Raw genomic sequence first — 13,624 nt, forward strand, 5'->3', positions numbered from 1 at the left:
GCCTAAGTTAAAAACACTCCGAGTGGAGGGCAATCCTCCCACTCGGAGGCTTAGCTGTGACCCCGTACTCACCTAAGTTAAAAACATTCCAAGTGGAGAGCAATCCTCCCACTCGGGGGCTTGGCTGCGACCCCGTATTCGCCTAAGTTAAAAACATTCTGAGTAGCAATCCTCCCACTTGGGGGCTTAGGTACGACCCCGTTCTCGCCTAAGTTAAAAACACTCCGAGCGGAGAGCAATCCTCCCACTCGGGGGCTTAGCTGCGACCCCGTACTTTCCTAAGTTAAAAACTTTCTGAGTGGCGAGCAATCCTCCCACTCGGGGGCTTAGCTGTGACCCCATACTCGCCTAAGTTAAAAACACTCCTAGTGGACAGCGGTCCCCCCACTCGGGAGCTTAGCTGCGACCTCGTACTCGCCTAAGTCACAAAGATCCTCTGAGCTACATCACAAGTACAACGTGCGCTACATCTCGATCCGCAAGGACGATGAGGTGTTGATTGAACACAACGTCAGAGCTGCGTCACAAGTACAATGTACACTCCATCTCGATCCGCAAGGACAATGAGGTGTCGACTGAACACAGCGTCAGAGATGCATCATAAGTACAATGTACGCTCCATCCCGATCCGCAAGGACGACGAGGTGTTGATTGAACACATTGTCTGAGCCACTCGAGAAAGGTGAAAAGATCAAGTTTCACTTGGAATTGAGAGACATTCAAAAGCGATAAAGGCAAAGCCATCTTCAAGGAAAACCAAGTTCGGATAAATCCCGGAAAAGTTCAGAACCACAACAGGTAGAAGTACCCACGCATCAAGCCTGAAAGAGTTTAACGGTTACATAACCACTCGGCATTCCGAGGAAAATAAAGGTGGAGCATAATGTTTGTTCACTCGGCAGGAGGAGGACTTGCTGGATCGACAAAGCTGTCAAGGTCGATGCTGTCAGCCACGCTCCATCATCGCGCCGGCTGCGCCCAGCCTCGCCGGCCACACCCTGTCGCCTCTATCGTCCGCGCCTAGCCTTGTCGGCCACCCGCCGCCGCCTCCGTCGTCCGCGCCTTGCTCTATTGCCAGCCGAGTCATGCCCCTTTGCCTGCCGTGCCGGGAGGATTCCGGCGGCCAGGCTGAGGTCATGGGAGGCCACGACTATGTCGAACTCATCCAACTCGAACCGGCGGCGATCGATTGCGGCGCCTAGCGGTCTTTTCCGGTGTGCGGTGATGAATTCCGGCGAGTTTAGGGCGGATTCCGGCAAACTCTGCGACGGCGTGTTTGCTCCGACGAGGTTTGACCAGTATACGGGGCCCCCTAGATTCGGCCTTCCAACCTCCAAAGATAAGGATTTCGGGTGTGCATTTGTGGTGGCCCTTAAAAATTTTACGGGTTGGACCACTTTTACGGTTTCTGTTCTGGACACTTTTTCCGCCCAAAACTGTAAAACGCAAAATATTTACAGGTTTGATCACTTATGCGGGGTCTGCTAGAGATGCTCTTAGTTGGTAGCTTACGGCAAGCATTAAGAAAACACATGGCCTATACTATTTTATAATCTCAACCCCATCCAATTTGGGGAGCTTAAGGACAATATCATTAATTAATATTTTAACATTCACTTTTCAGCAAAATAATTACTCCCTCTGTCTCACAATGTAAGACTTTTTTTTACACTAGTGTAGTGTCAAAAATGTCTTACATTATGAAACGGAGAGAGTATAAGATTGTTTTGGCTGGTCCTATAATGGTTTCACGAAAGTATCATAAAAACTCAATAAAAACTCAATTGGAAAGACAGTTTTCAAGGGGTTTTATTATGGCCTATTGAGAAAACCAACTTTTTAATATCCTCTGCTACTAAATTGTATTCTTCCAACATGTACTCATGAAATGTCGGGACGGCGGATGGCAGGCCAAGCGGCGAGGTGGTTAATGATGGCTGACAAACGGATAGATGGGTGACATTCGCATGCGGACGTCGGAGTAGGTTCCTTGACAACCACACATGTTTAATGGAGAGAAGCGGACGAACGGGTGTCGCTTGAATGGGAAGAGAAGATGCATGCACTGGGAAACGGCGCAGGTGGCGCTCTGTATCGGCGCATCGTTTCAATGTCGGCTCCAGTGAAGGTCCGTGTCCGCTCTGGGCCATCATGAATGCGATGCTAATGCTCTGGAGCGGCGTTGAACGGTTCTGGCGGGAAAGGACACAATCGAGGGATAGGGCTTCGGGTATACCTGGCCATGGGCAGCCCGACCCGATTGGCCCGACCGGACCCGCCCGAAAAAGCCCGGCCTGGCCCGACCCGACCTTGCCCACGGGCCAGGCCTAGGCCTAGATTTTGAGTCCAACAACCGGGTCAGACCAGGCCTGGGCCCGTCTTATTTGCCGTTTAAGGAAGAGGCCCAAGGCCCGACGGGTTTTTTGCGTGATGGGTCGGGCTTGGGCCAGATTTTTAGGCCCGATGGCCGGGCCAGGCTTGGGCCTAGGTTTTTTATGACGGGCTTTGATAGGTCCGGCCTGACAGATGGCCAGGTATATATAGCTTCGGGTGTGCCAGGGTTGTCGGATGTGTGCGCTACAGCTGTCCTGACGTCCGCAAAGACCCCTTCAGTTTGCTTCTGGTTCGAGGGCAAAAGGATGCCCAGATCGGTTAGCGGATAGATACAGAACCGTGTTGAATGATAAACACGTCTGGATCATGCGGTACTGATGAATGCAGGTGGTTTAAGGGTCTGCGTTGAAGATGCCTTAAGCTTCCTTTGCTAGTAGTAGACAGAGCGTAGATGCATTGCAATCCCCGGCACTTGAGACTTGCCTACGATTATTTCACTATCCGAGAAGATGGCGCAACGGCAATTACGAGCTCCACGCTGTCGCAGCACTATGGCGCCGTGATGGCCCCTCCCCCAAATTCAATACCGTCGTACTACATCAGTGTTCAATGGCACCAAAAGCTGCCCCGAAGCAACACGTGCTACACACGTAGCCACACAACAGGCTAAACGGAAGGACGGGAAGGATTTGCATGGAATTATTAGCCCTGATCCTGTTGGCCCAACCATTTTTCTCTCCGAGAAATGCCGTCGCATGCAGGAAACATCACGGCACCGGTGCAGCAAAAGACCATGCATGCATGCACGATGCATCGACGGAATTGAAGATCGATCGAGCTGGCTCTCCCAGCAGCATTTGCTTCTGGTCAGGGGTGGTGCACGCATCAATGCACGGCAACTCAACGCAGCTCCAGCGCGACCCAACGACCCATATTAATATGGCAAATTGAAAGGGTGCCATGGCCATGCAGACGCAAATGCATGCTGCGACGCGTTGGCCGGCCCCCAGCCCCACACCGCATTACAGCCTGCGCTCTGCGGGCTCTCCTTCAAGTCCGAACACCACAAGCGTACGGGAAACGTCCGTCCGTCTCACTCGCTCTCATCTCATAGTCGGACAGAAACGAGTAACTACCGCCACTGTACAACATATCACAGGAGTCAGGAGAGAGCAAATGCAGCGAGCAGGTCACAATGGCAAATGGCAATGATGAGCGAAAGAGATCCACTCCACAGCGCCAGCTTTATACTACTACACGTTGTACTGGTACCAGCTCTGAAGAGACTTTGGAGTGCCATCTTGGGCAAAGGAAAACCTGAATGTTCATTAATTGATTGGAGGCTTTTACATTGATGGACAGAAGTCAATACCCGAACCATTCATCCTCTGCTGCGGCTACACTACACCATGGCCATGGGAGGAGGATCAAAAGGGAGGAGAAGAAGAAAATACAGAAAAAGAAAGAAGAAGATGATAGGACGTGGCCGCGGCGAGAGGAACGGGACAAGCATGGTGCGTTCTTGACTCCTTCGGGCTCATGCAAAGCCTCCAACTCCGAGACGTGCTCGTGCATGCGTGCATGCATGCATGCAAACTCCAAACGTAAGTAACCCTGCAAACCAAGAGATCATCATGGAAACTAGACTAGATACCTAACCAAACGTGGAAGAAGACGACGTGGGCGAGTGGGCTTCCATCCAGCGACCGGACGGCGGGGTGATAGCGGCGGCGGCAGAGGATGAACCCCAGCCGAGCGACACCACCACCAGCACCACCACCACGGCGCGCTCCTCCATCTCCATGAATGCGCGGGGCATTCAAGGCTCCAACCAACCAAAACCCCGGTTCGCCTTGAATGGGAATCAATGGGGGGAGGAGCTCTTACTCGCTCCCGCTGACGGAGGGCAGGCGGAGCGCCCCTCATCAATGGCTGCTGCCGCAGTTCAGGGCCGCCTTGATTTGCTCCACAGTGGTGCCGATGAGGCTGTTGACCGTGGCCACTGATTCTGCGTTCAGCCGCGACGATGGCAGGCTGCTCACCAGGATCTGGAACGCCACCGTCACCACCGACCCCGTGCTGCTGGACGCGCGGCCGTCGGGCAGGATGGTGAACCCGGACGGCAGCAGCGGGATAGACGACGGGTCCTCGCCGCTCATCACCACGTTCGCCGCCGGGAGGTCGATCGGCGCGTACACCACCAGCGACCCCGACGCGTCCGCGCAGCTCTCCTGCAGGATCAGCATGCTGTTCTGGCTCGCGTTCAGGCCCTGCATTCCGTCGAACACCTCGTCAGTCAACACCACATCCATCATAGTTCTTTGATAGTTTGAAGTTCGAACCCACGTACGTCTGCCATTGTCAAAGTTACGAGCTAGGCGATGCTTACTCTGAGCAAGGAGATGGAGTTCCCCGGGTGCGAGCCGTTGGGGATGCGGGACACCTCCTGCACCGGGTTGCCGTGCGAGAGCACGTCCCACTGGGAGCGCGTGTTCTCGTCGCGCACGAAGGCGAACACCCGGTCGCATGACACGGGGAGCCAGATGGAGGTGGCGGCGCTGAGCACCACGCCGCTGGGCTGCCTGGGGTCCGTGCTGCGGTGCACCATGACGCGCACGCCGGCCGCATCGTCCACGCCCGCGCCCGGCCCCGACAGCGTCGTCCACCGGTGCTGCTGCGACGCGCTCAGGCTGGCGCAGAAGCTGCCCACCATCCGCTGCGACAGCCTCATCATGCTCCTCTTGCCCTCTAACGTCACCCCGGCGATGTCCCTGTGCGGCGGCGTCACGAGGCACGCGTGCCGTTCGCACGCCCTCTGCAGCGCTGCCAGCCACCGGTGCGCCCCAAACGCCGCCCCGATCAGGACGAGGTCGCGGTAGAGCTGGTTGATGGGGGTCTTGTCCTCCGTCTCCATGTGTTCGACCCAGGTCACCTGACCGAACGATCAATTCCACACGCGTCATGAATCATGGCACACCCGATCGCAGTGCGGCAAAGTACATGGTGGTGAACTAAGCCGACGCCGGCGACGTGCGTACCTTGGAGTAGCCATTGGACATATCGGCGATGAGGCAGCCCGATGGGAGCCGGCGCGAGCGGGCCGGCGGTGCGCCGTAGCGTGCGTCCCGCTGCAAGTCCACGGAGACGTCGGCGATCGCCCACAGGCCCTGCTCGATCTGCCGGCAGTAGCGGAGGAAGCAAAACTCGCGCGTCGGGACGACCGGCGACATCACGTGCAGCTCCTCGTACATCTGCAGCGGCACACCGGTAAAAAAATTGTAAAATGTCCGGCCATGTGCGCCTAATGACATGACTAAATTAGGGAAGCAATCTACGCGTGCAAAATGGAGTCGGCGGTGGTCTGGTCTTACCAGCACCAAAGACTCGCTCCGGCCGGCCATGCCGTTCACGAGAACGTCGATCGTGCGCGCTCTGGTTACGATGGTCGGGAAGAACTCCGTCCACTTGCTCTGCAGACACACACAACAATGGCCAATGCACGTCACGCAAACGATTCCATCGATCAATGGATGTCAAAATGCAACGAAATCTCACCGAGTCCATGAACGTGTCGACAAGGGCGATGGCGCTGGTGAGCACGAGGCACGAGTCGCGGGAGCCCTCGACGTGCACGTCCGGGCCGCGGAAGGAGCTGCTCCCGGGCTTGGCGAAGATGCTATCGTACGTGTCGACGTTGAGCACCTCCCGGCCACCCGCCGCCTTGACCCAGAGGTGCTCGCCGGCTTGCGCCAGCCTGATGAACTCGTCCATGGCCCGCGTCGCCATCTCGGCCATCATCGGCCGCTCCATCTCGGACACGGGCGCCGGGAGCTGGAACGGGGAACTCCCGCCGAGCGGGTCCAGGTCCAGCGCGGGGCCGAGCGCCACCGGGCTGCCGAGCCCGCCGACGGAGAGCTCCAGCGACGACATGGAGAGCGGCTGCATCGACGGGAGCTGCGTGATGGGCCGCCCCAGGTACTTGGACGTCAGGCTGGACACCCGGTCAAGCTGCACCTAACCAAAACCACCGTACCATGCCGATCGTGGTGTCAGCGCAAATCGCGGCGGGGCAAGCAAATGCAGGATGCAGACTGGTAGGTTGGTAGGCAGGGCGCGCTTGCCTCTTCTTTGAGGTGTGCGTTCTCCATCCGGAGCTTGCGCTCGTCGAAGTAGTCGTCGGCGCCGGAGTGCGGGCCGCCGCAGGTGGGGCAGATGACGTTCTTGAGCGCCTCGCGCATAGCGATGTTCTCGCAGCGGATCTTGTCGTTCTCCGCGCGGAGGAAGCAGTTGTCGGCGCGCTCGTGCTGCGCCTGCGATCGCGTCATCGCCGCCGCCAGGCCAAAATTAGAAGCAGCACACATGGAACGAATTAATTTGGTTTAATTGCCGGCCGTCTCGCTCAGCAAAACACGAAGAGGGATCAGGAATCATCCCGTTCCGAAAGAAGGAAGGTGAAAAAGATGGGTTGCCGACATGGATGGGAGAGAACGAGGAGGAGGACGCGTACGTACCTTCATCTGAGTCCGGCGGTTCTGGAACCAGAACTTGATCTGCCTCGGCTCCAGCCCCAACTCCCGACTGAGGTGCATCCGCTGGTTCTCGTCCGGGTGCGGGCACTCCTTGAACATCCTGCACGCGCGCGCACACACAGGAGAGAAGATTAGCAAGCGAAGAAGATGGAGAAACCAGTTCAATTCATCAGTGGAAGCGAACGTACGCCTCGAGCTGCTGAATCTGGCGCGGGGTGTGGCGGTGGTAGCGCTTCTTGCGGCGGTGGGCGTCGGAGCCCGGCACGAGGTCGTCGCCGAAGTCCATGGCCCCGGCTTCCCGGCGCCTGCCTCCTAGTCTTGTGGGCACGTCGTTTGCTTCGAGCGCGCGCAATCCCAATCCGGCCGGCGACTTGCAGAACAAAGTAAGCGAGCGGTGCTACGATCGAGGCCTAGTGGTAGCAGTACCAGGCGCGCGCTATATAGACAGACGCCCTCGCGTCGCGCCTGCTACGCCAAGCTCTGCGGTGCCACTAGACGCGCGCAAGAGGAAGAAAGAAGCGGCAGCAGGGCAGGGCAGGGCATAGAGAGATGCAGCGAGCCAGCGGGGGCGCGGTACGAAGCAGTAACCTCTCTGGTCCTGGCGAAGCAGAAGCAGTAAACATGCATACAGCTCAGGAGGAAGGGAAGGAGAGGGAGCTAGCTACATGGAAGAGAAGAGAGGAGAGAGGAGCTTTCCCCGCCCCGCTGGAGTTCTCGGAGTCAGCAATCAGGAGGCATCCACCATTGCTGCACCTGCCCGCCTTCCTTAACTCCTACACCCTCCCTATCTCTCCTCTCTCTCTCTCCAACTATAACGCACGCATGGGCATGGCAGCGGGCGAGCGCGGCACACGCGCTCAATCTATGGCCTCGTTGGATTCGCGTTACGTCTACCCCCCTCTCTCTCTACAGCTCTACTCGTCACTCTCTTTCGTACTCGTATGGTGTGCTGCAGTGCGGGTACAGTGTGGAGGAGGAGCGATAACCGATGCGAATTAAGAGCCGGAGGGAGGGAGTATTGAAAAGGGGCCCGCCGCTCTTCGAGGCCTCCCTCGGCTGGCTGTCCTACTGTTGCTCGCTCTCCCTCTCCCTCGGCCGAGGGCGAGGGCGGGTACAGCTGGAGCCATTTATGTAGCAGCACGGCGTAACGGGTCGGGCCTGCTCTGTTGACTTTTCTTCCCCGTTCTCCGTCCACAGCACTACGGCGTTCTCTGCCATCCACAGCTCCACTGCTTCTGCAGTATGCTTAACAGTTAAACAAAGCCTAATTTGTGTGCCGAGTGCTGACTAAACAAAGCAAAAAAAGATCATCAAGTACTAGTATAGTACTCCCTTCGTTCCAAAATTCTTGTCTTAGATTTATATAGATACGGATGTATCCAACATTAAAATGTGAATAGATACATCCGTATGTAGACAAATCTAAGACAAGAATTTTCGGATGGAGGGAGTACGATACTACTTTTCTTTTACCGCGCGCGTGCAGCCATAATTTAACCTGGCTTTGGGCTTCCGTTGATTGGACTAGGACTGGTGATGGGCCGGGCGGATCGATCCTGCACCGGGATCAGACGAGAGATCCGAGGCCGGAAACCTGGAAAGAAACGAGACGACAATAAATTGCCGCTGTGTCCCAAATGGCATCGGGATCCGAAACCGAAAGATCGAACTCAACACTTCCTTCTATGCCTCTCCTACTCGTCCCTCCCTCACATCACCTGCCAGCCAGCGAAGCAACGCAGACCTGCACCCATTTCCATGGATCGATACATGGACATCGATGAATGGTGCTTCCAAACCTGAGATTCCATGATGATCTTGGCCGCCATTAACATAATCGTCTTGCCGAATTGTCAATTGGTTCGATCAAGTCAGCCGTGGAGCGCCATGACCATTGACTTGACTACCCACCTGGCTTAATTAACCATCCATATTTATATCCGGATGTTAATTCTGTTAGGTTATTAATAGGAGCACTGCATGGATATTGCTTTGCTCCCCATCAGGAGGCGTGCTGGTTTAGCAACTCGAACTATCATGGCGTGAAGCGCACACTCACGGGACGTGATGCGCATTGACTTTCCACTCGCTTGAATAGTCGCCACTGCTAGTACGGCATGACTGGATCACCCACTTGACAAAAAAAGAGATGGTACTCCGCATGAATAGTCGAGTACCACCACTTCTGGAACATTGGGTTATTCGGATCAACTTTTCATCTCTGACACACGGAATCAAAATAATACGACCTCCGTCTCAAAATATAAAACCGTTTTTTTTGAAACGGAGGCAAAAATTTTGCCTCATCTCATTAATAAAGAAGAAGAGAATTGTCCGGTTAATTAACGGAAAACCGGGCGAAAACCGTTACAACATGCCCACATAGGACATCCCGGGCGACCTGGCAACCCACACAAGAACGCACACACGCCGTCGAGGAGAAAAGCGTCGAGGTAGCAATCTGGTGTCATCGTCATCACACCTCCACCAGGGCGACTCCGACTCCACCATCAACGACCACCGATGGAGCTCTCACCATAAACGAGCGTCGAGGCTTGCGTCGGACATCGCCAAACAGTCCACCGCACGCGCCGAAGACCATGCAGCTCCGACTCTGGCGATGAGCATTGCAGGGGAAAAGCGCTGGACCTGCGCCGAGCCAGCGCCGGAACCGACCACCCGTCTCGTGTCATCGTCACCGCGGAAGCACCTCTTCTGCAGCTCCGACTTCAGGAAGACAAGTGAGGCTCGGCAGCCCCTCGAACACGTCGGATGAGACCGACTACCAAAGCCCAGCAGCAGCCCAACTCTGCCTGAAGCCACCATCGTTGCCACACAAGAAGTTGCGCCACATCACCATTGCCGGACGCACACCTGCCGACCGCAATGCCGCGAGCGTCCAGCCCATGGAGCGCGCAAACGGGATCCAAACCTCTTCAAGACGACACCCCAAAGAAGGAAGCGACGATGTCGACGCTGTCGTCCGACCTGACATGGCCTTAGGCTTTCACCCGAAAAGCTGGAACCGAGGGTGTGCAGGGGGTGGACTCCACGGCGGCGCCTCCAAGGAGGTGACACGACGTCCGCGGACGCCGACGCCGCCGACCGGCAAGATCCGGCAAGCTTTCGCCCGAAGCAAGATACTTTTCTTCGGGCGAAAGCTTGCCGAAGTAATAATAGTACTAGCATTGTTAGAAAGAAGAAATACCAGCAGATGGAGCCCCAAGTACGGTAGTAGTATGCTTTTGATTTGAGGATTGCATTTGGAACACGGAGAACCATTTGCCACCACACTAAAAACGATTAATTAATGAATCGCTGGTTGGTCGATCGTGATGTGGCCTGTGCGAGCGGAGGGGGTGGTAGTACACCTACTACAGCAAATTCAGGTTCCCATTTACTCCGATTCATTGCTGGCGCGCCTTCATTATTTCCCTTAAATGTTTCATATCCTGTGCGCGTCAATTGAATTGAATTCATTTGGCCGAGCTCCCGGTGGATGGACGTATTTATCATGGGAGTAATCTCCCTCCCTTGCTGCGGCTGCAAAGCTGGACTACTGCTCCGCCACCACTAGTCTGCAGCTGATGATGAATATATGTTGGCATCTTACACTTGAAAGAAAAGGAAGATCAGTGCGTCTCGCTCGAGTAGTTATTTTTGGCAGGAAATAGATGGCATGATATAGATAGTTTATTTAGAGCTCGGCAACAGCATTTGCCTTCTTTGACACCTTGGTCTCGTGTCCTTATCGCCACCCAGGAATAATGGAAGGTGCGTACGTGTGCACACTAAAGAAGGTCGCATAGGAGTGGTAAGATTGGTCACGATCATGGCGACGCTCACCTGTGTAGCCATCACAAATCGGACATTTCGAGGTTGGGCTCCGGATGTGCACAGGTGCGGCGCCAGGTTGAGGAGACAGCCTAGTCAGTGTTTTTACCATTTTCCAGTTGCCCATCCCCTGTCCCCTCCCCCTAGCAGCTTGACTAGACACCACGGACGGGAGTACTACGTACATGACATCCCCAATACGTCACAACTGAAAATAAAAATGAGAGGAACTGTATGAGCCTCGCAACTTCTGTGAAAAAGCCAGTCTTCTCTCGCACAGGGAGTGCAAATTTATGCAAGCCCGTATATAGCCAAGCATCCAGCGTGGTCATTTGGTGTCATTTGGTGTATTAGAATTGTGATCGGTGTCTGTCGTTGAAGGATTGATTCTCTCATCGGATTAGTCTACGCCGACGGACGGACGTACTACAGGCCTGCTTGGATCCAAGGGACTATTTTTAGTCTGACAAAAAATAGTCTCTTTTAGAGGCTAAAGTTCCAAGCACCCCTGACTAAAGAGAGGCTAGAACTAGTCTTGAGGCTAAAACTTTTTAGTCACATGAAACCTACTAAAATATGTATTAGCCCTTTCTCTCCTCATTTAATTCCTCTCCTTTAGCACATGCGAGTTCTGGATTGGATGGTTTGGAGGATAATAAATGCTCAATAACTTCATTTTAGTCTCTTTAGTACTTGGATCCAAGCATGGGTGAGGCTAGCAAGTTTTAGTCCCACTACTTTTAGTCATGGGACTAAAACGTATCCAAGCACACTCTAATAAAGATGAGGGTCAAGGCTATGAACTGACTGGCTGAACACTGAGGGTGCTCGTGGCGGCTGCATGCACTAGAGGCTAGACCGGCGGCAGTGCTCCGGATGGGTGAATACACCCCAGCGACCGAGCGCAGCGGAGCGTAAATGAGCGGATTGATGGCGGTGGTACGCGCCACATAAAGACGGTGGACGGAGTGCCCCCCTCCGCCCCTTCGATCGTCGACGTCGCTCCGGCCCCGGCACCCCGCCGGGCCGGCGTCGTCTGTCCGTCAGACCCAGGGCATGTACGTGCAGCGACCGTGGCCGGACGGAGTCGGGGAGCCGCCACGTGCTGCGGGGTGAGACGGATCGGAGGAAGGCGTGGGGACATCCGCACGAGGCGTGCCAGTGTCGTTGTTGTGGTTGTCTTGACCGCGATGCACGCGGCGCAGGTGGCGGCTCCGGCGTCGTGCGTTGCGTTCGTGCATGGACGAGCGCCGAACGATGCACGGTGAGGTGACCATGCTTCTCGTCGACGCTCCCCAGTCCCTGTGCGGATCAATTGACGGGAACGCAGGATCGGCCGTGGTAAAGTTACGTGCGCACGGATCAGCTTTTTTTTTAAAAAAAAAAGGATAACCCGGCCTCTGCATCAGAAAGATGCAGAAAGATGCATGCAGACATATATTATTAAAAATGCAAAATCCAGCAGAAACTCAACTTGAAAATAAGACAAAAAACAAACCCTGAGGCCGAATACCTCTCGACAGTGACTTCCCCATATAGCCATTAACCCTATGTTACAAGACACAACAAAGATGAAAAATACACAACTCCTAGGCTACGCCTTCGAGAAGGAATCGCCGCACGTGCGCCGATGATGGCGAGTCCACCATAAGGTAGAACTCCGGATTCTCGTCCCCAAAGTCAAGCTTCAATCCACCACCTTCAACAAGGACACGACGCAGGCGCGCAATGACATAGCCCGATCTGAGATCTTGTGTTGCCACCGGAGTGTATAAAATCGTCGTTGAAGCCTCCTGTACCATCTGCCCTTATCCATCTATCAATGCCTCGATATTCGGATACCACTGCAGAAGACAACGTAAGACAAAGACTTCACATACCACCTACCTCCCTCTACTGCCGCATCACCTTCGATCCAACAGCAATAGGCTAACACATGAGCCCTCCACCAGTGCCACCATGCATCACCTGCCGATAACAGGCATGACTTGACGTCCCCACATAAGACGCAATGTGTAACATCCGCCGATAGCGCATCCACCGGTGGCTTCATCTGTCGGCGACAGGCACTGCTTGACAACTCCGAAAGAGTCACATGTGTCACCTACCGAGCCGCATCGAACCCGACCTGTGGATGGAAGGGACGTCCCATACAGCCACCGGCCTCAGAAGGCCGTCACACCTCGAAATCCAGACTCCGAGTCGCCCACACGACTCCGGAGTCCGCCACCGTTGTTGAAGTGGGACCGCCGCCCCGATTCCGGGTGCTAAAGGGAGCACCCTGTTGGAAATATGCACTAAAGACAATAAAAATGGTTATTATTACATTTCCTTGTTCATGATAATTGTCTATTATTCATGCTATAGTTGTATTGACCGGAAACCGTAATACATGTGTGAATACACAGACCACAACATGTCCCTAGTAAGCCTCTAGTTGACTAGCTCGTTGATCAATAGATGGTCATGGTTTCCTGACTATGGACATTGGATGTCATTGATAACGGGTTCACATCATTAGGAGAATGATGTGATGGACAAGACCCAATCCTAAGCATAGCACAAGATCGTGTAGTTCATTTGCTAAAGCTTTTCTAATGTCAAGTATCATTTCCTTAGACCATGAGATTGTGTAACTCCCGGACACCGTAGGAATGCTTTGGGTGTACCAAACGTCACAACGTAACTGGGTGGCTATAAAGGTGCATTACAGGTATCTCCGAAAGTGTCTGTTGGGTTGGCACGAATCGAGACTGGGATTTGTCACTCCGTATGATGGAGAGGTATCTCTGGGCCTACTCGTTAATGCATCATCATAATGAGCTCAATGTGACTAAGTAGTTGGTCACGGTATCATGCATTACGGAACGAGTAAAGTGACTTGCCGGTAACGAGATTGAACGAGGTATTGGGATTGCATTTGTTTT

General features: G+C 54.4%; 1 protein-coding gene across 1 annotated transcript; it reads right to left on the minus strand.

The window, feature by feature from the left end:
* Positions 1 to 3,635: 3,635 nt before the first annotated feature.
* Positions 3,636 to 7,872, minus strand: LOC123138387 (homeobox-leucine zipper protein ROC8). The gene is made up of 8 exons (XM_044558355.1): positions 7,052 to 7,872; positions 6,846 to 6,963; positions 6,456 to 6,644; positions 5,890 to 6,342; positions 5,706 to 5,804; positions 5,373 to 5,585; positions 4,724 to 5,266; positions 3,636 to 4,604 (listed from the first exon to the last, which is right to left on the minus strand). The coding sequence occupies exons 1-8, from the start codon at positions 7,147 to 7,149 to the stop codon at positions 4,260 to 4,262; spliced, it is 2,058 nt and encodes a 685-aa protein (XP_044414290.1). The 5' UTR covers positions 7,150 to 7,872; the 3' UTR covers positions 3,636 to 4,259.
* Positions 7,873 to 13,624: the final 5,752 nt, after the last annotated feature.

The sequence above is a fragment of the Triticum aestivum genome, chromosome 6B, assembly GCF_018294505.1.
Source record: "Triticum aestivum cultivar Chinese Spring chromosome 6B, IWGSC CS RefSeq v2.1, whole genome shotgun sequence".
Classification (NCBI taxonomy): Eukaryota; Viridiplantae; Streptophyta; class Magnoliopsida; order Poales; family Poaceae; genus Triticum; species Triticum aestivum.